Here is a 26,519-nt window from a genome sequence, read left to right as displayed (position 1 = left end):
CGATAAAACTGTTATAGATTGGAACAATTACATGCATGAATTATATGTCTTGGATATGGAAAATAAACCAAACAAGAAAATAGGTGGACCAGATTGAAATATGGAAATTGATGAAAGTTTCTTTACTAAACATAAAAATAATTGTGGTCGAATATTACCCGAACAATGGGTGTTTGGTGGTATATGTAGAGAAACAAAAGATTCATTTGTTGTCACTGTTCCTCGTAGAACTGGCTCTACTCTTCTTAATTATTAAAAACATTGCAGACGGTAGCACAAAATTTATTTTGACAGTTGGAAAGGTTACCAAACAAATAGAATAGGAAAAGAAGGATTCCTACATGCTAAAGCTAATCATAAATACAATTTTATTGATCCTGATACAGGAGTTCATACACAAACAGTCAAGAGAATGTGGGGCAGTGCTAAATGGAAGAACAAGAGACATAGGGGAACAGCAAGACATCATTTAGAATCTTATTTAGCAGAGTTCATATGGCAACAGCATCAGGTCAAAGAAAATAGACTGTTTTAAATCTATGTTAAACTCTATATCGGCCCATTTTCCATCGAAATCTAATTGACTACTTTGATTTTAAATAAAGTGCTTTAATTTATGATTTGTCGCAAAAATTTTAGGTGTAGATTGGCAGCACTTAAAAACTGCCAAATCTGAATCTGCGGTGGCATTAATACGTAAGTGCCTTTTTCCTAGCCGTTCGTACAACTAGAAGAATTTCACTTTCTATGCTATCAAATGCAGAATATAAAGTTAAGTTTAAGAATTTGCATTAAGCAATTAGTAATCTTCTATATTTTATAACAAAAAGCAGTCACATTAAAAAAAAAGTCTGATAATCATGAAACTAAGTTTGTAAAGACATCTTAGTATGCAAGCGATAAAAAAATGCATCACCTTGACAGTGTAAAAGTATAATACACAACAAATGTATAGCATGAGTCATATGTATGAAGCATTGTTTATTCACTTTGCCATATGAGACTGAATCTATATAAAAGTCAGAAGACCCTTATAACTATAATAAAACCAATTCGTGAATTCAGCAAGGTTCATATAATTTGCCTAAAAGAAATGAATTGCTTATGTTAATGAATTGCTTAGAACATGGATCAAAGTAATGGTAGAATCAGATGAAGAAATGATGCAGTTCTAACTGAGCTCCCATACTTATCCTAAGCAAATTAGTATACTTATGACAACTACATTTATTAGTTGTTCAACAGCAAGTGCTACCAGAAGCATATTGGGAACTTTGCTGTTTGCCATTCAGAGCTACACATTCTGTTTTACCTTAGTATATCACAATATGTCATTGTAAGAAAGCCAGCAATTATTTGTGCTGCTTTTAATGTTATCCCTAGCTCATCAGTCCTGAAGGCAGTCCTACACTAGTGAGCCGGAAAAAAATGTAGAATTTATCAGGCTGGAACTGCATCATGTTGAGCAATGAATCATGATGCCAGTGGCGACTCGTGGATTTCTTAAATGGAGGTTCATAAAACAAATTTCAAAAAATAAATATACAGATACAACATAACTTAGATTTGCCTTTACAATATTGCAAGATGATATAAATTTGGCAACATTTGGGTTTGGTCCCTGTATCGCCTTAATAGGTATTGTAATTTAATAACTGTAATGATTTCATATGCAACTAATTGTACCGGCCCTTATATGCCATCCAGTAATTTTGAGAAGTACTACTAGATAATTTTGGGCAGCCAGGCCAGATAACAGCTGTATAAGGCCAGAGAGATCATCTGCTGTCAGTTGTTAGCTGTTAGATCAGCATGAGTTCGGAGTACTGATATATCTCTGTATTATCTTCTCTCTTTAAATGCGCTTTGCATTGCATTCTATTTAACATTCTTAGTAGTTTAAAATGTAAATACTGATTATATTCTGTTATACTGTGAAGAATTTTATGACTATTTTTGTGGAAAGTTCCAGAACTCTGAAGTGTTTCTTTTGATAAAATAAATTTTATCAACCTATCATCGTACCTGTATGCATTCAATCTATTATGAACCCATATGCATGCAACAAAATTGTTGACAACCAGAGAACTATTGGACAGTACTGTGGCATTCAGCACTATAATATCTGACTACTGTGGCAAACTATATTGAAATTTTCTGCATGTTATAATCTTCCATTAACTTACTAGATCTTCAGATTATTCCCCAAATAGGCATGTATAGGATATATTAGAATGCCAGTTGCAACCATATCATGATATGCTTGAACTTGTGGAAGAGTTACAGAATACCTGCAGGAAGTTCTACCATATAGCATTCATCATGTATGTGATTTCATCCATGCCATTGCCCACCAGCGGCCGAGCGGTAAAGTCGCTGAACACTGGTAGTTCGGTCCGAGGTTCAAATCCCGCAAACGGGCTGGCTACATGGGTGTTTTCATGGTTTTCCCCATGTGTAACGAGTATACAAGCCAGTTTCCCTTAGAAATTCCTCCATGAAGGCATCCCTCCCTTTAGGCAGATAGCCCTAGTGTGCTTTGCCATAATTAAATACACCACACCACACCATCCATGCCAGACCATTTATCTTTATGTGTTTCTGCTAGAAGAAACTATAGATATTGATTTGTAATAATGATTCTGAATCTTTTTTTGACAATTAAATAAGATATCTATCCATTTTGGTACTTTTCCATTAAAACCATATCAGGCATTTTTAGTGAATATTGCCTTCTTACCCCAATGGCTCAATCTAGACAAAACAGAACGATCAGGAGCAGCAATAATGAACATTATGTAATTTCATTCAAAATTATCCAAAAACTGGTTGTAGTAGAAGAAATATGGCTTGCATTATTTTTTCTTTTCATGAATAAGTCGATAAATAAGTTTCTACAATTTTGTTGTATTTGTCAGTTTTAATACCAGGACATGATAAGAACACAACAGCTCATGTATCTATTGTATAATTATTCTACTTAATCATTTGAAGCAAACACTAGTTTATGATATTCAATAGACATTAGCTAATGATGTTGTAAATAAATAAATCATATGACAGCAACAAAAAAGAATGACCCAGCAAACCACAATTGTGCTTGTTCACTTTTTTTTCCTTTCCGATATGATCCAAAGACTGCATACCATTTTGGCCTTTATGAGCTAGTTATTCAAATGTAATCTTTCTTTTTTTGTGAAGACCATCTCTTTTTTTGAAAAAAACAAGATAGTGTTTGTTCATCTTGTGGCAAATCCTATGGTTTCTTCATCTCATGCCAATTCGTGGAATCCATTTCAATTTAAAAGAAAAGTAAAAACATGATCGTTATAAAGAAAATTATTGCTAAGAAAGAAGTGAAACCAAACTTGTGACACCTGGTGCCAAGGAAATTTAAAAAAAAAAAAATAAATAAATAGAAGGGAAAAAAAGAAAAGTTTATATGTCTTTAAGTGAAAAAGCATCTTTATTTTTAGCTACTCTTTTATCTTTTGCTTATTTACTGTTTCATGATCAAACAATCTCCCGATCTGCGCAAACTTGGAATCTCAAAAACTACATGCTTATACAAAATTTTAATTTTTCATTTTTAGTGTAGTATTTCTTATAAGGACAATTTTTTCTTAAGCTGTTTTAGTTGTCTTGTGTTCCTCTCCAGCTTGAGAATGTAAATATTAATTTTTATTCTTTAATACTCATAGTGAACTTATGACTAATAATATTAATCTGAATTAATATTAATGAAAGAAAAACATTTTTTAAGAAAATAGGTATTTTATAGGATGTAGTATTCAGAAAAATAAGGAAAAGAGGGAGGGGGAAAGCAATTGAATACTTGTGTGTTGCAACTTAGTCATAGTGAATCTTTTATAAGAGCTTGTTGTGATTTATGTTTCTTTAATTATGCATGAGTAAAACATGATCTTAAAATTACTTTCATAGAGTGAAGAAAAAATCAAGGCTTTGCAGGAGAGGTTAGAATTAGCAGAACAGAAACTTGCACAATTTTCGCCTAAAACTGATTCCCCAAAAGATGCAAGCGAAGAAGCTAAGAATAAAATGGATGCTATTAGTCAGGTAACTGCATTTGATTGCATTTGTTTTTATTTATGCTGTTTTTTTCTTTTCCCCCTTTCTTTTCCTGTGTATTATTAGGTAAGTTTTATTAAAGAATCCAAGATGGTTATATATTTTCCAATATTTATTGCTAATAATTCATATATATAAAACAAATAACTGCATATATTTTACATTTAAACTGTTAACCATCAACAAGTAGAAATGTTGTTTCCTCATTAGTGGAATACTTCAGTTATAATTTCAATTTCATTTGAACCATCACAGATATAACATGATATGAGTATTTGGTTCTTGAAAGTCTGTTTATATATATCATAATTATACTCTATATAATGTATTATTTGCAGAGAAGCTTTAATTATAATAGCTATTTTTTTATTTTTAAAATACAGTAATTTTAAATGAAACCTAACAATTTTTATGAAGGGAAAAGAACTGGATACTAAAGCACACATTATTTGGTTATATACAGAAATGTTATTCAGTTTTAGTTGTAACAAGTTTAAAATTTAATGAAGTACTGTATTCTATCTACAATCTCTGTTAGACTGTAGGCATTTACATTCTGTGCTAATATTTTAACCGTCTGAGCAGTGTGGGTTTTTCGATCTGTCAAGAAGACCTATATTTAAACAGCATTTATTAGCTAAGCTTGTATAATTACTTATTTTAATCTCTATTTCCATAAATTATTACATTAATATCTATGTTATTACAGAAAGTAAGAAAGCAAACTATCTGAAATTAGAAGCTAATATATACCAAGTGACAAACAATCTCATGACAAGATAAAGCCGGTCATGCCAATGACAGGGTTAAATAACTTAATTGTTTATCAGAATATGTAAGAAGACTATGACTTCAAAAGTTTTGGAGTTTGAAGTCATTTTATTTTGTTTCTTTAAAAAATAGAAACTAACGTTCAAAGTTGTAAGAAAATGGTAAAAATTAAATGGTTGTACATCAGTCCTCAACAAATCATTCCATCTAAATTATCTTATCATTGTTTAGACTGAACTGCATCAAATTTATGAATTCTTCTAAATGTTATTTATTTTGGTTTCTTTGTGAAAATAGCTGTGATTTTTTCAAGGACCTTGCAGGATTTTAGAATAGTTTTCTATGATAAAGTGAAATTTTCACTGCAGTTTTCTCTGTTTAGCTTAGTGTAATAATTTTATACATGATGAACAAATTAGAAATGAACAAAATGAAAAATAATAAACCCTTTTTCTAAAATGACAGAGCTATAGTGTTGAATTATTTAAATTGCTTATATTATCATACATTTTTAAACTCTGAAACATTTTTAAATTCAAGGATCATCAATGTAGCTTATTTTTGATATTTTTGGCCCTATTTGACTTTTCTAAACTTTTGGACAAGACAACAACAACATTTTTAAATAAATTTAAAGTGATTCATTAATATTATTAAAATAAGAAAATGGCATCAAATATTTAAAATGAGCTTTAAGACGCTTAAAGCCTACTTCTACCAAAAGAACTATAATAGTATATAGTTTATATGAAAAGCACAGATTACTTAAAATCTCATATAGTCCTTAGTATATGTCAGCTTTTTTATACCCTCTTTTTGGTATACAATGTGTGTGGATGCGAAAATTTTTGTTTGGTACTATACAACATTTGTTTGGAATACAACGCTAGTTTAATGAGTCACAGTTGTATTCACTACTTTTGATTACTCTTTTGAAACAATGGTATGACTGCCAGTGAGCAGCAGTATGCCTATTGCTACTACTCATTTAAGATCCCATGCTATAGCTCTGAATGTTCAAGTGATTTTGTGTTTCTTCATGAAAACTTTTTGTAAATTCATTAACAGTGAATTTTAGGAAAGTGAACGAGAGCAGCCGAGCAATGAAGAAAATTATTAGGAGCACAATGGAGGTTAAAAAAGGAGAGAGAGAGAGAGAATTCTTGAAAAGTATGAAGATGACATGCACATCTGGATAGGAAGCTTGGCTATTTCATACATACGTATGCCAAGTGCAATGACTACATTTATGACTGGGCTACAAAAAGACTATTAAATCAGTCTGTGCTGCAAAAGAGGTGAAATCGATTACCAAACAAAGATAAATAAAGAGTATGCTGAAAAATTGCTTTTGATCTGGATAGCAAAAAACGTTTATGTACCATATCATGTGTAGTGCTTTGTTAATGGTATATATTTCATTCCTCTGATGTATTTCATTCACTGCAGTTGTATTCTAATATTAAATGGTGTTATAATAATAACAATAGGATTTGTTTATAAAAATAGGTTCATTATTTGCCCTTTATTATTTATTGGAAAAGTTCATTTGGTAAATGTTCAGTATGTTGTACACCCAAGAATCTAGAACAGATTAATGACATATACCAAAGTATCTCTGTATTTTTTATTATACAACGTGGTTAAAAAATGTGTTTTAATTTAAAAATAAAAAATTGCTTAGCTTTATTTTCTTTTTATAAATTTTACAATCATCAAATTTGTGAACTTTTTTTTTTTTTTTTTTTTTTTTTTAAATTTTCTAGAAATTTCTCTAGGAGCTACAAAAAATTTACAGTATACAAGGAAGAGTTTGTAATTATTTCCTGCAATGCAATGTGTAAATTTAAATTATTTAGTTAGTATCTAATATTATTAGCATAACAATAAATAAAGGATACATTTGAGATGAATTTTTTCTAAAATATAGGAAATTATTAAGAAAACCAAAAAAGTATTCTTTAATAATACATATCAGTGAAGTTCTTACAGAATTTGCCATAGAATAAAGAGGCTATGATGAATTCTTATAGTTTGAAATTCGAGCTCGAGTCTTGTTTTATTAAAGATTTAGCTAAACTTGGATATTAAGAGCTTATACAGGAAAGTTCAGATTTCCTTAAAACAGCAATAAAAGCTTAAAATGAACTATTCATATATATATATATACATAAAATCTCCAGGTAACTTTTAAATTTAAATTAAGATTTTCTCCCCAGTTTAAGGTTAAATTATCTAAAACAGAGAACAACACTTTTAACAGCAACCCTCTTACATTTTATCACTGAGTACCGTCACATTTCAAAACATTTCTGTTACTTGGAGATAATATATAAAAAAACTTTTTCTAATAATTAATTAATGGTTTTTAACAGAATTTCTCTTCCTTGGAGATAATATATAAAAACTTTTCTAATAATAAATTATTAATCTATTACTTAGCAGCTTTATTGCAAGTTTTACATTTATTCATTTACTCATAGTTACTTTTTTTAGAATATATATATATATATTTCTGTTTTTCCAACTTCTTTTATTACATTTTGTGAATCTTCGGTGTCTTTTCTGCAGCTAACTTTTCTGCAATTTTGTGTAATTTTCGTCTGTAATAACTTTTTGCTTTTATCATTGTTAGTCTTCTTAGAATTCCTGATATATTGTTAGTCTTCTTAGAATTCCTGATTTTATGTATATATATATATACATAAATACGTATATATATATATATACATAAAACTTACCCTCTTACATTTTATCACTGAGTAATTTATGTATATATATATATACATAAAATCTCCAGGTAACTTTTAAATTTAAATTAAGATTTTCTCCCCAGTTTAAGGTTAAATTATCTAAAACAGAGAACAACACTTTTTATGGCAACCCTCTTACATTTTATCACTGAGTACCGTCACATTTCAAAACATTTCTGTTACTTGGAGATAATATATAAAAAAACTTTTTCTAATAATTAATTAATGGTTTTTAACAGAATTTCGCTTCCTTGGAGATATATATAAAAACTTTTCTAATAATAAATTATTAATCTATTACTTAGCAGCTTTATTGCAAGTTTTACATTTATTCATTTACTCATTATTACTTTTTTTAGAATATATATAGATATATTTCTGTTTTTCCAACTTCTTTTATTACATTTTGTGAATCTTCAGTGTCTTTTCTGCAGCTAACTTTTATGTAATTTTGTGTAATTTTCGTCTGTAATAACTTTTTGCTTTTATCATTGTTAGTCTTTTTAGAATTTCTGATGAATTCCTATGTAAATATTTGTTTAATTTTACTAAATTTTGTTTAGATTCATGAACGACAAGGAAGTGTTGAAGAAAGACTTCTTAGGTTAGAACAGCAGTTGGAAGAGAAAAGTACAGAACTTTCTAGAGTATGCTTTTTTAAATTGGATTGCATCATATCTCATAATACAGAAACTTGATAAAATATAATATGATTAGTATAATTCCAAATGAATATTTTTTCCATCAGAAAAAGAAGTATTTTTAATATTTTAAATTATGTTTATCTAGGGATGCAACTGAACTGTGTATCTGAATTTTACCTTCATATGAAACTTTTATCATATAATCATGCTAGTGTACAAAATTCAAGGGTAACTGAAAAATTCGATAGTACTTTTACTATATAAAAATAAACATCTGTGCTTTTAAGATTAATACATTATGTTATTTATATGCTACAGGATTGCATGGTAAAAATCTGTGAAGGAAATATATGTATGGCAGGAGGAAAATCATGATATATCTTTCGCTGTGGATAGAAATATGTAATGTGATGTTTGATAACTATGAGTTGATTTGCAGGTATTTCAAAATCTACTCATGTATTTCATCTACCGGTTGGTTAAATTATGTAGAATTAAGGCTTTTTCTCTTTCAAAGACACATCTTACATCCTGCAGTTTCCAGAGAGAGGACTGAAAAGTTAAATTTTCGATTCTAAGGCATTCCAAATTTGATTAAAAAGACAGACCTGTTGATTGCCCTAAGCAGTTTAATTAAATGGTATTTTCACTGTCAAAGTGTTTATCCATCAAATAGTTTTGATGAGATCCTGTGATCATCTATTAAAAGAACTCTACTTCCAAAATTCCTGATGTAGGAATTTACTAATTCACCTCTGACTAGATATAGAACCTTTTCTGGAAGTATACAATTCAATGCAGTCATTTATCACATTTAAACATACTATCACTGCCATGAAAACTGTGTCTTTTGCAGACATTTGATTGAAAATTGTATATTTCAAATACATATATTGAAAAATTGCTTTTTCAAAATATCAAACTTAACTACTAAGCAATGAGATCTTGTATTCAATCATTTGGGCTTTTCTGATGAAGCACTGTCTTATATTCTTCTTCTAGAAAGATAAGAAATGCATTGATCACATTACATAGAAGCCAGTTTAAGCAGTATTGGTAAGCAGCAATCTTACATAAATATTCTTGTTTAGCAGTATCTGCTGTGTGGTCATAAGTGGATTGCCTTATATTTGCAAAATATTTTTTCTTGGCAATAGAGACAGCCATTTTCCTCTCCATGCAGACACTATCAAGCATAATTTTCAGTGACTATTACATAGCATTTGAATAACAGTGTTCTTCTTGACTAGTATTTCCAGTCCAGGAAGAAATCACTTTGAAAAGTTTGCAATAGTATTTTATGGTATATTTCGATCTCCAGAGGTGTCCAACTGCAACAGATCAACTTCCAGTCTAGCAATCATTAGCTGTCCTTGACATTTATCTAACTGGTATCAATGAAATATATTTAATAATGTGCAGAAACGTAAACTCTTTAATGTACTGAAATCCAGAGTTTATGTACATATATCTGCATGAATCTATACAATATTCTTTGTATTCTTATTTTCATAGTATATATCATAATAGAGATGCAGGTGCATTTTTTCACCTTTAATAGTTTCAAATTGCATGTACACTTACATTCATTGAGATTTTCGCCTTCTTAGATAGTGCAGTGATCAGCAGATGTTGGCTGATTGTAATGCCGTTGGATTCAGGTTTGAATCCCTAGTAATCATGCACATTTGTGAGTTGGTGTCTTTGCCTTGAGAGGTATAGATGCACTTTGAGCCAAAAGTCCTCTTGAGAGGTTGTGGTTAGGGAAGAGAAGGATAAGACCTTTGAATTGCATTCTGGCAATTGCTCTCAATCAATATTAAAATCAAGCTTAAGCTTAGGCTGATTGCCATCCCAATTTTAATTGAGGACTTTGCTTAAATTAAGTAACTCAATACAGTTTTGGAATTTTCAGCTGGTAGTTGTATATTAATTTTGTACTGTAGGTTCCAAGAATCAAGCATAATTTTTTATCAATCTTTTTTTACCTGAAGTATTGCATGTATACTGACTGATATCTTCATCTGTTTTACTAAAAACATTGAGCTGCTTTAGATAAAATAAAATGAATAATTATTTTGTATAAATAAATGATTGTATATTTGGGAAGTATTTGGATAAAGTATGCTTTATCCAAAGGAATTATAGGCTCTATTTAAAGCAATTAAGAATAAAATTTGCACTTTTCAGTTGAAGTACCATTTCTCAAGTTATCTGTAAACTTTGTATACTAGTACAGAAAAATTTATTTTAATAGTATGCATGAATTCTTAAAACTTGTAAATTGCCATGTGTTATCAGCGGTTAAATTATAAGATACTTAATGTTATGAGAGTTATATTAAATATTTGCAAAGTAAATTTTATTTTATTTATATGTAATTGTAATAAAAATAACTAGTTCCTTTAAAAATTATTTAAAGGAAAACCATTTGCATATCCAAGTAATGCCAAATAAAAGTTAATTTTTGGCAATTATCAATCATCTAATGTTTACTTTGGTCTTTTTTAGTAGATGTATTTTTTACTATGTATACATTAACACGTTCTTTAAAGTTTACTCAGTTACTTTCTTTCATGAGCCAGAAGTCTTACCTAGGATTCAAAGTTTATGAAAATAGCATATAAATTATTGTGTAAATAAATTTAATACAGGTTATAGTACTGTTATACTTTTCAAGTAGCTCTTAGATATTCTGTCATCTAGGAAATTAATGCACACACTAGGGAATAACTTTTACATCTGTGATTACAATGAGGCTTATAATGTAAATCAGTTTTACATGATTTAAAATACTGTTTTGAAAGTAATAACAAAGAATGCAAATCAACTGAGAAATTTGGCAACTGAATGCAAAAGCAGTTAAAATTCCATGCATTTTTGAGCAACAAAACGATTTAGAACTCTTTGTTAAGCATTGCAGTTCTAAATACTATTAAAAAGCAAGGAGAGAATAAATAGTAAAAAAAAATAAAAATAAAAATGCTAAACTGGTGAACTATATATAAGGTGAAAAATAATCTAACTTGAAAGATTAAATAAATCTTCATGAAAGATTAAATAAATGATCATTAAAGGCTTATGTGTCAGCAAAAGAGAAAATTACTAAATTATATGAAATGTTACTGATGTATATATTTGTGCCTCCATATAAGCAAATTTAATATGTGCTGTTCATCACCCCCCTTATTTGCATTAAAGAAATAAAATATTCATAAGGTGCAAAAAATCAGCTAAACAGGCATGAATTGTATCTTATTGATAATTAACATAATGCACCATAGTAAATGTTACCTTAATGTAAGTCTAAATAAAACTTTAATATAACCATTATCATATTTGCACAACTGTGAGCACAAATATACATATATGAAATACTGATATTGCTTTGCTATTGCAGCTCTTTGAATGAAGGTATGATTTTCATGGCTGTACACACCATGAAACTATGTGTGATATTGTGCAATTTAAGTTCTCATATTTTGTCATTATTCTATCATGTGAAAATTAAGTCATTAGAACTCCTCATTCTCATACATCTGAGATAGAGGGAAAAGTGCACGATTAAATGTGCATATATTGCAACCAACTTTATTATTGCTTTATTTGACTTGTTAATATGTCAGTATGTATTATTTATCAATTAAATTTTACTTCATTCTTGTGCACAGCCCAAAGTCATGCTATAGTAAAATTAAAATTTACAAGTAGTGTTTGCTGCATTGCTTTAAAATGGTATAAAAGAATCAGATTGTTGTCAGTGTTGTCTGTTAGACTCTTGAATGTTTTGTGAAATATGCATTGAGTATTAACAAAGTTTGAATGGGAAATGATATTTGGAACTTGCACATATCGCAAAACATTTCAGAAGTTTTTGAATTGTTTAAAGTTCTTTGCTCTACAGTGTCAAGGGATATTAACAGTACCTCATAGAAGACATTATCTCCATAAGGGTCTGTACAGTAGCCAGCTATATCTACTAAATGATTGAGATCAGTGATGTCTAAGCAGAAATGCCTTTTCTATTAGTTAAATAACACTGCATGATGCACTATAGAAGTGTCAGTGACAATTCTTCAAGAAAAATTTTAATTATTAGCATATGAGAATAGAAAACTAAACAAAGTGCCTTTCTTCTCAATACGGATTCAAATGTGGCTTCAGCATCTTCCCTGGGATTAAGAACAAATGCACTGTTGGGAAAAAATAAAAAGAATAACTATAAAAACTTATGTAACTTGAACAATTTTGAAGCTAAAAAAAAAAGAAACTGCACAAAATTCCTGGCATGTCCTCAAAATACAGAATTGCCTATTTTTGTAAGAAATAAATAAATAAGAACATAGAAAATATGATATAAAGTGAAATAAGAAAAAATTGATGTTAAAACGTTTTGGAAATATATGAAAAAAATTATGAACTGCACAATCAAGCCTGACTCAAATGCAAGCCTTATAGCAATTTTCCATGCTGTGTTCAAAAGTTCCAGGAGTAACAAAGGTTATTCAGACCTATAATGCCTTGAATCTCCTAGAGAGTGCTAGGTGGAGTCTGTACTGACGCCATTTGGCATCCTGGTGCATTCCATGGTTTTTTATGCATACAGTCCTCTTTTATTCAGCCTATCACTCACAGTATATCTGGACTGTATACAGAGGCTGTTTGCACATTTTTAGATGATTTTGCTTTGTTGTAAAAAAAAAAAAAAAAAAAAAAAACTTAGAAATTTTTTTAACTGTAATTATATTTTTGAAAGTATAAATTATCAGCTGCTACTTGAAAGTTTTGCTCTCATGCAAAATGTCGCTTTTAAAGAAGCAAGAGATGGAAGGCTATGTTTGTGTTCTTTCTGAAAAAAATTATTCATATCTGGTTATTAAAAAACATTGTTGTAAAAGCCATAGTTTTTTTATATCTAAAGTTACAATAGGTAATGTTGTCAGTAACAAAGGAAAATGACATCAAAATTTAGCTTCAAGTGGAAAATTGTTCCAAATACCTATCCAAGGAAAGAACTGAATGTTTCGATTGCTGCAAAATTAAGATTTTTAATGTTAAAAGAAAATCCACTAAGTGAAAAGACAGTTGTAAAATCATTTAAATGCTCAGTATCAACTGTAAACAAAATAATTAATGCGATTTGTTTCTTAAAAAAGGTGAAAAAACGTAATAGGCATCGTTTTTCTCCATGATATATTGCCGAACACAAAACGCGCTGCAGAATTCTGCCCAATTTTCAAAATGGAGTGCCTTCTCTTTACACACATTGTGATCAATCAATAGAACTGCATCAAGACAAAGCAGGTAGCTAAACTTCCAAATCTACCCTTAATTTCCGGGGGGAAATGCAACGATAAATGGGTATCAAGGCCATACATTTCACTCATATCTCTACTAAATCTCCTGTTCTATCACCAATGTATTTTTGCGTTTTTGGACTTTTAAAAAGCAGATTGTCATAACACTGACCTACAACCTCCTTAGACTTGCTCAAGGAAACCTGCTCAAGAGCACTGGGATAAAATACCTTTTCCGATACTACAAAAGGATTTTTTTGTCTTGGAAATTATGGTATATGAAAATAGTGAAGTATAAGAGTTATCAAATAGAACATTTAAACATAAAAATTGTAGGTAAAATATTTCTGTAATTACAATGGAAATCATCAAAAAATGTGTGATTATCCTCTGTATAGCTGCAGTGAACTATGTTACAATCTGTTTCTGAGTCTATTTCTTTTAGCAGCTATTACCAAATTTACCAACTATATCTTTTAGCAACTACGTATTATCTATTTGAAAATCATTCAAGTCATATTTTAAACTTTGACTCAGTTGATAGTGTATGTTATATGAATATCATTATTATGTATTTTCCATAACTATGATAGATCTTGGAAGGATTTGTCCACAGATATAGGAGTGTCTATTTTACTATTACAGTCAAAAGTCTTTAATGCAGAAATTATAAAATTAAAACTATGAAACCGTAATTTATGAAATAAAGAACAATTATGATCTAAAGGGTATCAAAATTAAAAAAAAACAACTGACCTGAAAAAAACTTGTAAAATCTTGCGAATTTGGTGAGCAGAGTGACTCTGTCATACGTGATCGCATTGTCCTTGGAGTATCAGATACCAGTTTACAGGAGAGGATGCTGCGAGAAAATAATCTGAGTTTGGAAAAAGCAATTGAATTAGGGAAAGCGGCTGAATTGAGCAAAGCTCGTGCTCAAACGTTAAGAGAACACAATGTTGACAGCGTAACTAGAGAAAAAGTGAAGCAACATCGGACAGGAGGAGCCAATGCAGCCTTAGCAGTGAGGAAGCACAGAGGATGAAGTGATGACACTTCAAATACTGAGACATCTTTTTGTAAAAAATGCAACAGACATCACGTTAATGGACAATGTCCAGCATATGGGAAAAAATGCTTTAATTGTGGCAAACTAAATCACTTTTCGACTATGTGCAGACTGAAGCACATCCAGACTGTTTCTCAGCATGATAACGGAGATGTATATAGGGAATCTGATAATGAATTCTTCGTGAATTCCATAAATGTTCAAAGAACTAAAAGTGTGTGCTCAACATCATCATAAAAAGAGTGGACTAAAACTTTAATTGTTGAAGGGACAACTGTGACTTTTAAGTTGGACACAGGGTCTGAAGTGAATGTTTTGCCTGTGAAAACTTATGAAACAATGAGTGCTAAGAACTCTAATCTTATTTTAAACAAGTGTATGTTAACGTTATTGCATGAAGCTCACTGTGGGATTGAAAAATCAAAAGCTAGGGCTCGACAAGTACTATTTTGGCCAGGAATCAACAGTGACATTGAGAATATGATTTCTAAATGCCTAATTTGTGATAGGTTCAGTAAAAGAACCTCTTGTTTCTCATGAAATTCCCAGTTTACCTTATGAAAAGGTTGGTGCTGATATCTGTGAGTATGCAGGGAAAAATTATCTAGTAATAGGATGTTACTTAATGGGTAGACATAATTCCTCTAAAAAATAAAAGTGCATTGGAAGTTACTAGTAAATTGAAATCGATATTTGCAACACATGGAATACCCAAAACTTTAATTTGTGATAACGTACCATTTAATAGTTGGAAAATGAAGAGTTTCGCAATGGATTGGGGATTTGAAATAATCACCAGCAGTCCTCGATATCCTAAATCTAATGGATTTGCAGAAAGGTTGGTAGGTATAGCTAAGAGTTTATTTAGAAAAGCAGGATTAGAGAAATTAAATGAGGCTTTACTGGAATATAGAAATACTCCAATTTCAGGTATAAATTTATCATCAAGTCAAATGCTATTAAGAAGGAATTTAAGAACAGGATTACCAGTTACACAAACAGAATTGAAACCAACTGTAAAAGATCAATATAGAGAAAAGGTGAGGAGTAAGCAGAAACAGGCTAAAATCTATTATGATAAGCATGCAAGGGAAAGACCTGAATTTATTCCTGGGGAAAAGGTAATGTTGAGATGGGAAAATAACTGGGAGCCTGCTATAGTTTTAAAAAAGCATTCAACTCCTAGATCATATTGGATTAGAACAAAAGATAATAGGGTAATTAAACGAAATAAATTCCATTTAAGAAAAACTAAAAATCAGAATTTAGTGACATTAGACTATTATGATCTATGTAATGAGAATGAGGAAAATATAAGTAGTGAACATCCAAAAATACATAATGATCCTCACCATCAAAATAATAGCAATAGTATTAATTGTGATTGTGTATATAAAACAAGAAGTGGTCGTAATGTATATCGACTATCTAAATATGATAATTATGTAATGCATTGATTCCTATGAGTTTCCCAAAAGAGGGGAGATGTTACATATATGTGGCAACACACTAGTTGCTGGTCAAACTGAAGTGAAGTAATTGTCAGTTAATGTTCGTGTGAAATAAACAATGTGCTATGTGAAAGTGTTGTAATGAACTTAATTATAGATCAATAAATATTAATATGATTAAAACAATTTGTTTACTTTATTAAACATTTCTTTCAAAGCACGCATGCATTACGCATAATCGAAATTAGATAATTGCAACCAGAAAACTATTTGATGTGTATTCATGATATTTATAATGAATTTGATTTAAATTATATCAAAGACAGAGTACATCGAGATGAAATACTACATTTAGTAATGAATTATAAGCCAAATAAAATAAAAACATCTGCCCTGAAGATAAGGATAGTACTGATAGATCAACTTCCAGTTCATTGCGCCCCATGACGTTCCCCTCTCCCGCAGAGCAGCATGAAATTGATAAACAGATTTCGGAATGGTTAGAGAAACAAAGAATATGCCTTTATCCATTTTTTTGCAGCAATTCCACTTTTTGTTTGATGGACATCGAAACATGCTTTCGCTTTGTAGATCCTTTGGTTAGCTCCAGCATCGGAAATTCTATTTGACATAATCGAAAGTTCAAGCTTACTTTTATAAAATTGCTCTAACAGTCTGCAAAAAATAATAAGCCGGATCCAATTCGAAGATTGAGGAACAACGCAATCTGCAACATTAACTGAAATAGATAATTAGATAATTTTAGCTTAGCTTATACCATCCGTTATACATTAAAAGCGCATGTGTGCATGTTTATGCGCATGCGTAAAAGTATACGTGCATGCGTGAATGCATATGCACATGCGTGAACGCATTATGGGTTGACCCATGCGCAGAAAGTTTGTAGCTTTGAGGTCCGGATTATAGATCATTCCCGATTATGGGCGTCCGGATTAACGACTTTTGACTGTATTAAAACTTTTGATCTATTAATATCTCTCTTTATGTAGTTCATATTTTTAATCTCTATCTGTCAATTTGGCTGTATATAACATGCACAGAGAAATGGTCAGAAGGTATATATAAATAAATTCTCTTTGGTCAGATATCTTACTATAATTTATGTTGTTAATTTTTCTACAAAATCAAATAAAATCCTTATACAAAATTTTCTTCATGTATTTTTTGATTCAATCGATGCTTAGAATGGAACAGAAGTAAGGTTTTACTGTAGACATTTAATTATGGATACCAGATTAAGGACCAGACTTAAGAAATTCTAGTTGTATCATTCCTCTTTTCACATGAGTTTTGAATGTGTGTTTAAAGTGGTGACCTTTTGTATCATAGCAAATATGTACAAATTTTATCAATAATGCTGTATTACAGCTGTTTCACAAATTAATGTAATGAAAGTACATGATATTTGGAAAAAATATACTCAAAACAGGGATGAAATACATTGTCAGTGGGAATGATGAAAATGAGTTGAGAATAATATTTAGAAGAGAATTTATTAAATGTCATTGAGTTGAAATATACATGAAAAATATGTTAAAACTTCTTATTTTTATTATGCAATGTTTATGTATTCTGGATTGCATACAATTAAACTATATTATGGTTTGGATTAAATCAACTCACAAGTACTCTGACATCATCTTCGGTTCAGGCGCGATACCAACGCGGGTTCCCGCGATGCTTTCGTTATCCCAGTATAACATGACATTTAAAGATTTTCGAACACATGTGAATTCATAATTCTCTTGTGGTTCGGTGAAGTCCATATGAAATATGGAGGAAAGGAATAAAATCATGTCAAGTAAAATATAGAGTCCACATCATAGTCCATCAAGCGATGTTTGCGAACACGAAAAAATGCTCAGCTCAAGATCATCAAGTGCTGCGGCAAATCAAAAAAAAGGCAGACGGTACTGTGAGGCATTGAGTAATGTGTGAAGCAACAGATAAGCAGGTTTACAAAGATATGCCAGTAATAGTGTGTCATAATAATAGCAGTAAAGAAGAGAAAGCATAAATGGAAAGGAACATAAGAGGTATAACAAGGTAAGAGTGGGGCTAATTATCATTAGGAACATAGATTAACTGAGTATACAATACAAAACAATGTAAAAAATTAAGTGATGTGTCTTAAAGCAGCCATTGGCCATTTTCTATTTACATTTGCAGAAACATCATAGTTGAAAACAGGAATAACACTGTTATTGACATCCGGGATTTTCCGGAAAATTTTTTCTCCCAGTTTGGCAATATATACATGAATTTCAGTAATGTTTAACTCTCAGGGGATTGGCGTGTTTCTTATAAACCATTGGCAGTTCACCATTTCTCTCAAAATTACATTCTGTACAGTTTGCAGTTTCTGCATGGTGTTATTACAAACATACCATACCACACGGGGCAGGCGTAGGTGAGGATTGTTCGCATCATGGTTTGCCAAATGAGTAACTTGTTGTCAGTCGAAAGAACGCTGTTCTGAACAATTAAGGGTGCGAGTGTAACTTTATGTCCTCAGAACTTGGTAATAATATTTGTAATGTGTGGAGACCATAAGAGCAAATAATCAAGTGTAACACCTAGGTAGTGGACTTGCTTTACCCAGGGTATGGGTTCCATACATATTAAAACATGGAGGTTCGGATCAAGATTCCTCTTTTTTGTGAATAATATGACATCAGATTTTGAAACATTGATTTGAATTTTACAGGAGTTCAGCCAGCACTCCAGTGCCTGGATGTGATTTTGTAGTGCCTGTATAACTGGGCCTTGAGATGCACTTTGTGTAAGAATTGCAGTATCATCTGCGTACATTGCCAAGTGGTTTGTGGTGTCTGTGGGATATCATTCATGTAAATATTGAATAAAATTGGGCCTAAAAGACTGCCCTGGGGGACCCGGCTCTGATGGGCCTGGGGGATGAGGTAGTGTGATTGACATGAACAATAAAGTGTCTATCTGTTAGATTGGAAGTAATGATGTTGGTGATGTATCCTGGGAAACCTAGGGTGATTATACTTAATTAACAATTTTCTTAATTAATAACAATTTTCTTAAATGTTTCTAAGGCCAGCCAAACTTTGTTGAAGGCCTTAGAAACATCTAAGAAAATTTCACCAGTAATATCTTCTTCTTTGGTATCCTTCTTTTGGTATCCTGAGGCAATCATTTCAGTCACTCTGTATAACTGATGCACGATTGAGTGCTTTCTTCTAAAGCCAAATTGCTCTGCAATAATCACTTTGTTCGTTTCAGCATATTCCGGCACTTTTTGAAGGATAACAGACTCTGTTATCTTGCTCAGAGATGACAGTAGGCTCACTGGCCCATATGACTCACTGTGTCGGTAGCAGGTTTGTCTGGTTTCAGGATTGGTGCGATTATTACAGTTTTCCAGCATGTTAGGAAATAGCCTAGGCAAAGCATAAAGTTAATGATTTGGATGAATTTGAAAAGCATACGCATTCCCATTAGCTTTATCATCTTGTTTGAGATGCAATCATTGCCTGGACTTTGTTTATTTTCAGCTTGGAGATATACTTAAAGACCTCCAATGGGATGACAGGAGGAATATTGTCTATGTGTGGCTGTGAGGTATAGTTTGTAAGTGTCTGTGCAACAATATTTTCTGTAGGAGGGTGTGGCATGTTGTTTGTGCAGAACTGAGAAGCATAGTGATCGGCTAGCAACTCGGCTTTCTCAGCCTCAGTATAAGCAATTCTGTTCTGGCCTTTAAGGAGCGGAATGTTGGTGTGGCATCTCTGCAGTTTGGAGGTTACCCTCCAGACTGAGTTATCTTCCCCCGACAAGGAGGATTGGTAAGTGGCCCAGTGTGAGTCAGTGTGTGTATGTGTCAGGAGTCTGACTTGTGGTTGAGCTGGTTAAGAAGAGTTTTGTCCGGGGGATATCTGGATATTTGCCATTGCTTTCACATAGCATTTCTCCTTCCAATAAGGTCTCTTACCTGTTTGTTGCAGGATTTTCTCCTGCTAGTGACTTCCTTACTGTTGCTCCTCAGAGCTTCCTGCATTTCTGCAGTGAAATTTTTCACCAAGGCATCTAGCTCATCACCCGTGTGTAGTGTTGGAAAGAAGAGTGGTGTGTTGTTTAAGGCTTTGCCATAACCAGACCAGTTCGTGACAAAGGTCTTTTTGTGTGGTGTACTGTAGCTAGTGACATCCAGTTGCATAATAAGTAGGTTGTGATCTGACGATAGCTCCGAGAGACTTTCAACATGATTCAGAGCACAGCCCCAAATCATGAAAACATCCAGGACTACCGCAGATGCACTGGTATAGTGTGTTGAGTCTTGTGGAGCTGCAATTGTAATTCCGGCCTTTTTTGAAAAACGATGAATTACAGTGCCTAGATAAGTGATAGAGTTGCAGTTCCACTAACGGTGTTGTGCATTAAAATCTCTGCCTAATGTTATGTTATGGTTGAGTTTTGCCAGAGCCTGGGAAATCACTCAAAGAATTGGCATGTGATCTGCTGAATGGTGGTATATAGACGGAGATAATTGCGAGTGGCCTAGAGGTGAGTGGTGTGATGGTGATAGCTAAGGCTTCTAGCCCTATAAACTGTGGAATTGCAGTGTGGTGGTGGGTGATAGAGCATTTAATCAGGAGAAGTAGGACTCTCCCTGGACTATGACTTGTTCTGGGTCTATCCAGTCTGTAGACAAGATAATTGTTGATATTGACAGTGGCTCCTGGGCTCAGCTTGTGTTGTTGGAGGAGAATGACATCGGGGTTGTATTCATTTACAAACTCACGAAGTTCATTAATTTTGTGATACAAACTATTTGCATTCCAAGTTACAATTGTGAGCTCTCTGTCCATAATTAGTTTTGGTTTGTTAACCCGTGTATTTCATCAAGTATGTGGTATGAAACATACATTTTGTCTAACATATCAGTGCACTCTTTGAGAGCATTCATTTTATTTTTAAAGGCTTTAATCATGCGAGGGACATTAAGTCCTGACTCTTTTCGAAATTGATTCATAACTTTGAAAAGTTCTAATAACCTCGATTGTTCAGTTTTGTTAGAGGCACTTGCCATGGTACTAGGTACATTATCATGCTTTTTAAATTGAGAACTTGCAGCAGCAGCAGGTGACACATTGGGAGATGAAATGTTTGAATTTTGTGCAGTTTTGATTTCCATGTTGGGAGGCTTCATAGCCTGTGCATAACTAACTCCTGGCTTAACTGCAGCATTCTTAACATTGTTATTTTTCTTTTTGTATGAAGGAAACTTCAGGCATCCTCTATAGGATGCTCTATGAGGTCCAGAGTAGTTGGCACATTTTGGTGTATCTATAGGCCCCTGGTGATCACAATTACCAGATCTTCTTCTTTCATCAGATCAATCATCTTCTGTCACTAATGTTTCTTATGTATGTGCCCCCGCCATATTTTCTGTAAACAGTTTTGCTTTGCTGATGGTTTGTGATCTTAACTTTTACATGATTCTGCAATAAACAAATTTTCCTTTTTTTTAGACAAGGCCTGTTAATTAGGAGTTGATTATGAATTTATTTTTATGAAGATTTGCATGTTATTAAGAAAATGTGTACATTTAAGATTAAGCTATTATTTAATCTCTGACACAAACAATAATCTGATTTTGCAGAATTCTATTGAAATTTACAGTAAATGCACTTAAATTTGCACAATTAATTGTTTTCTATTAATATTATTTATTATAGGCTAGGCAAAGAGAAAAAATGAATGAAGACCATAACCAACGATTAGCTGCTACTGTAGATAAATTACTTGCTGAATCTAATGAAAGGCTACAAATGCATCTGAAAGAAAAGATGCATGCTTTGGAGGAAAAGAATTCACTTGCTCAAAATTTAGACAGAACTCAAAAATTATTAGAAGACACTCAATCAGAAAAGGTTCTTATCTTCACTTTCTATTTTTCATATATTTTGATAGTTGTAAAATTATAGTTTGAGTTATTATTTTATTGCATAGCTCAGTTTAAATGCTTAATTTTCAAATAGCAGTATTTGATACATTACCTTTGTTTTGAAACATTTAATGAAATGTGTTCATAACTTTGTAATTTTGTATTATTGTGAACTAAATTCTTGTTGATGAGTATAAATATTAATCTAAAAATGTTCCTGGTGTTTATATAGAATGACAAGTAATTTATTGTAAAATGGTCTTAGTGCATTTCAATATTATTTAAATAAATTTGTTTATTCTTTTGATGGTTTACTATTATGTCAGGCAGTGCCTTTCAGCTTAGCCTCTTAATCTGATGCTAAGTGTTCTTAAAGTTATTGAAAGGAATTTTTCTTTTAGATGAAAACAGTATTTTTTTTAGATGATTTTCTGAAAAGGTGATAATATCTTTGATAAGTCTTTTGAACCTTGTATTCTTGAATTTCAAGCAAATAAAAATTTCCGTTATATAAATCTGTAAAATATGCAAGATACCACAGTATTTTTATATTAGGTTGTAACAGATACTGTTTAACCAATTTGAATTTGTGTGTTGGAGCATATAAAAATTGTTCTCTCTCATCTCTGCATAGTTTATTAAAATTTTATCTGTATCAGCCATATAAATATAAGACATATATATATATATATATTTCTGTTTTGGATGCATGAATTAAAAGACACAATGCAAGTGCAGATAAGTGATGAAAATTTTTTTTGTTTTGTCTCCCAACTTCTGATGATATTTTTTCATTAGTCAGAGCAAACAATGTTGAGAATACTTACAGTATTTACATCAGTTGTTGAGTTTGAAGGAAGCCAATTTTGAAATCTGTATTGCTGTGAATCAGCATCCACAGTAGTGCAAGTTTCTTTAAGGAATCGCTTATGCAAATTAAATTCTTGAGTTCTGCTGTGTGCTACTGTGCAAGTTGTCTGTAGTTCCGGTAACTTTTCAAAAGGTGATTTCTGAAGCAAAACATAAAACTCACTGCAATAAAAGAAACAATATAGTCATGCCCTTAAGCAGGGATATTCCCTAAGTCTTCATATAGGGCATGCTGCTGAGCACCACATTAAGAAAAAAAGTGAATTTATGAATGTAAGTTAGAATTACATGTATTTGAAATTATATTATAATAGTATTTTCTTATTAATATATAGTTAAATATTGCACAGCATGTAAAATAATGAAGTGCACAAAATAAAAATTGAAAATTCATCACATCTGAGGTCTGAAATGCTGGTATAGAATTTTTTTTCATATAATGTTTGTGAACAGTCATAATTCAGTTTTCTAGTCATAATTCAATTTTGCTTTTTTGATGCATATCGCACAATAAATTATTTCCAAGTTTAATCAGTAAATAAATTATGCCAATCGATTATTCATTCATTCTAGCACCAGACAAAAGTTGAACACTAGTAATGTTGATAATAGCAAAATCAATAACTCAGTCTTTTCATATTATCCTCACTTATCATATTATGAATACTGATGTATTTACATATAATATAAATTTATGCTCAAGTTTATTTTCAGTTGCGAGAGCAAAACAGAGAACATTCAATTCAAATAATTTGTAAGACATGTTGTTGTTGGATATGTTTAATAAAATTAAAGGGATGTTAGATATATTTAACAAAATTTCGTATAAATTGAAATTAGAAGGGAAAAAAATTCCCTGCATTCACGAAAGTTCGCAGATTTGCTTATGATTAGAATCAAGCTTTTTGCTTATTTTCTTGGCCATATTATAATTTCACATTTTTTGATACACATTCTGTTTGGAGGAACAAAAATTGTTTATTTTGTGTATGGGTTTTTTATGATCTGAAAGTGTGCCTTTTGTTTGAAATAAACCAAGAAATCATTATTTCCTTTGTGTGGTACTCATATGATTTTTTATATGAAGTATAAAATCCTTCAGTTCAAGCAGCAAGAAATATTTGTGCAGAACTGTGCGTACTTTTTTTACTTAATTTATCAATTTTCTGTAATTTTTATCTTTTTGCATAATCAGTAGACTGATTATGGTAGTTCTTGTTTTATAAACGCATGTATGTAATTTATGAATTGATTTAATATTTTATTGCTTTTATTATCATATGTTTATAGATATTTTCATTTGCTTAATTTACCAAACATGTCTTCTTTATGACTCATATATGAAAAACTCTAAACCTGCTCTAATAGTATAGCTAGGACTTCATTTCTAAAATTAGAAGTGTTGGAACTCTATAGAATGCTGACAGAAACAGGAAGGAAAAATAAATTAATAAAATAATAGATAAAGCAATAAATAAGGAAATTAAATTAAAGGGATGAAAATTTTAATGAATTAAGTTAGTAATAATTAAGTAAATAATGAGTTAAAATATCAAAAATCTAATGAAAAGAGAGTAAATTAATAATAAATTAATGTAAACTCAAAAACATTAAATGAAATAATTAAAGAAATGAAAAGTTTGTAGTAATAAAACATGATATAGGAAACAAAAAGTAGGTTTTTTTTTTTTTTTTTTTTCTTTTTTTTTTTTTAATGTCTGGACACATATTTGTCATATATTTGTATTTGTTAATAATTGCCGATCCAATCAGTTGTGCAGTTATCTCATAACCGAGAACATAATACAGAGAGCACCACTAGAGATGGTCTGATATTACTCTCATGCAAAGTTGTAATAACACGTAAATAATCCTTACATGGGATTCAAATCCTTACCTTGCCATTCAAACTAGTAGCCAGCCTCCACTAACAGCTATATAGTCCAGAGAAATGATGAAACAAAAAGAAATATTTTTGTTCAGAGGAAAACAAAAATGCATGTTATTTCTCAGTGGGAAGAAAAATATTTTTCTTCGCACTGAGATATATGTGTATTTTTGTTTTGGCTTCTAATCCACTCAAACGTATTCTGACAAAGGAATATAAGTTCATAAAAATTTCTTTTTGGGTTTATATTTTTGAAAGGTAGATTTTCTTCCTCAGCTGAAGTTTTTCCACACACTTTGGTCTCTTCATGGAAATTCCATCATTTATTCAGTTTCTAATACCAATATCAGCTTTATTAACTGCTCAATAAAATATGGCACTAATATTTTCTGTTAACAGTATTCCCCATTAATACTGAAAATCAGGTGTACAATGACATTTGTCTGATTTGAAGCTTAAGTGCACTCTGACTAGAATCATGATTTCATTAAAAAAAAATTGAGAAGCACTAGAACAGGATACCAGCTGAATTCAAGTGTCTTGATCTGAACAAAGTTCATCATGTGTTAAATTAGATACCAATAACACAATGAACTTGTTTAATTCATAACCTAGAAAATGATCATGGCAAAAGAAAGCCTTTCTTTAATAGCATAAACTATTAATTAACTAGTTTCTTGCATTATGTAGTTTAAGTATGTCTCTTATTTTTATCTTCATATTTGCTGCTTGTGCCCATTAAGTTTTTTTATTTCAATTTTTTTTCAATGCATACTCAAAATCCAAATGTTGGTTGAATTAAGTCCTTTAAAGGCCCATTGTTTCATGTTCATATATGCTTCAAAGTTCTAAAAAAAGATGCATCACTTCTAAAAAAAGATGCAGGTTTAATGCATTATCAGGTGGAATTCTCAAAGAAGCGTATAAACAAGAATAAATATCTATACAATAAGCCAACTTAAATTAAACAACTTTAAGTGTAAATTTCACTCGCCTTTGCATAACAGCACTCCCTAAAGTGTGATATAAATCATGCCAAATTCAATTCTAAACAGCAAACCCTCATTTCTTCCTACTTGAATGCTATGCTGAGGCAACATGTAACTAGGAAATCCATCTAATGCTGCAAAAGAAAAAGAGGGGTAAAGTTTTCCCTTAGTCCTTGTGAAATATGTTATTTTACTCATGGTGCTGCCATATAGATAGCATGCACAGGCAAAATTAGAGAAGACAACAATATACAGTTTGATCTTTTTTGAATTTCTGATTTTAAATAAATTTCATGATTCAAAGCAAAACTGTGTATATAAAATAGTAATTAATAAGGATTTTATTGTACGAATGAAATAATAGTCCTTTTTACACAATTTCAAATTTATAGGCATGTGCCGTGTGCATCACATGCCTTGAGATGATACCCCTGCCCTTGAGGTATGTTAGCACGGAGCTACAAATTCTGCTAATTCTCAATATTTCATTTAGGAGCACTTGGAATGATTCAAATCTACCTTATACATAATCTTGAAATAAGACTTTTATTTCCATTTGATGTTTCAGAAAAACTTAAATAATATTTAATGATAATAATATTTCTAATGAATTTATATTTCAGATATATTGAATAATTAATAATTTAAACATGTCCCTTTTAAATTATAAAAATTTAATCTTTTCAATAATCACTTTACTGTGGAAGTAATAGGAATAAAACAAACTGTATTTTTTCATTCATTAAATTTCATTCAAATG

General features: G+C 31.1%; 2 protein-coding genes across 5 annotated transcripts in view; both read left to right on the top strand.

Moving 5' to 3' along the window:
- Window positions 1-26,519, top strand: part of LOC118187783 (liprin-alpha-1-like) — a 295,871-nt gene that overhangs the window by 220,097 nt on the left and 49,255 nt on the right. For all 4 annotated transcript variants that reach the window (XM_085819989.1, XM_085819990.1, XM_085819988.1 and 1 more), the window contains exons 8-10: window positions 3,943-4,077; window positions 8,177-8,260; window positions 21,804-21,998. In XM_085819989.1, the coding sequence (XP_085676115.1) occupies window positions 3,943-4,077; window positions 8,177-8,260; window positions 21,804-21,998 (414 nt within the window). The remainder of the gene's footprint in view (window positions 1-3,942; window positions 4,078-8,176; window positions 8,261-21,803; window positions 21,999-26,519) is intronic.
- On the top strand, window positions 11,674-16,213 carry LOC146996132 (uncharacterized). The gene has a single exon (XM_085819759.1). It carries the CDS (start codon window positions 15,379-15,381, stop codon window positions 16,078-16,080), a length of 702 nt encoding a protein of 233 aa, XP_085675885.1. The 5' UTR covers window positions 11,674-15,378; the 3' UTR covers window positions 16,081-16,213.

This window comes from Stegodyphus dumicola, chromosome 7 (genome assembly GCF_044657685.1).
Source record: "Stegodyphus dumicola isolate Sdum_Otavi_A_Nest chromosome 7, ASM4465768v1".
In the NCBI taxonomy this organism is placed as follows: Eukaryota; Metazoa; Arthropoda; class Arachnida; order Araneae; family Eresidae; genus Stegodyphus; species Stegodyphus dumicola.
The sequence above is the reverse complement of the archived record's forward strand: the minus strand, read 5'-3'. Positions and strand labels throughout refer to the sequence as shown.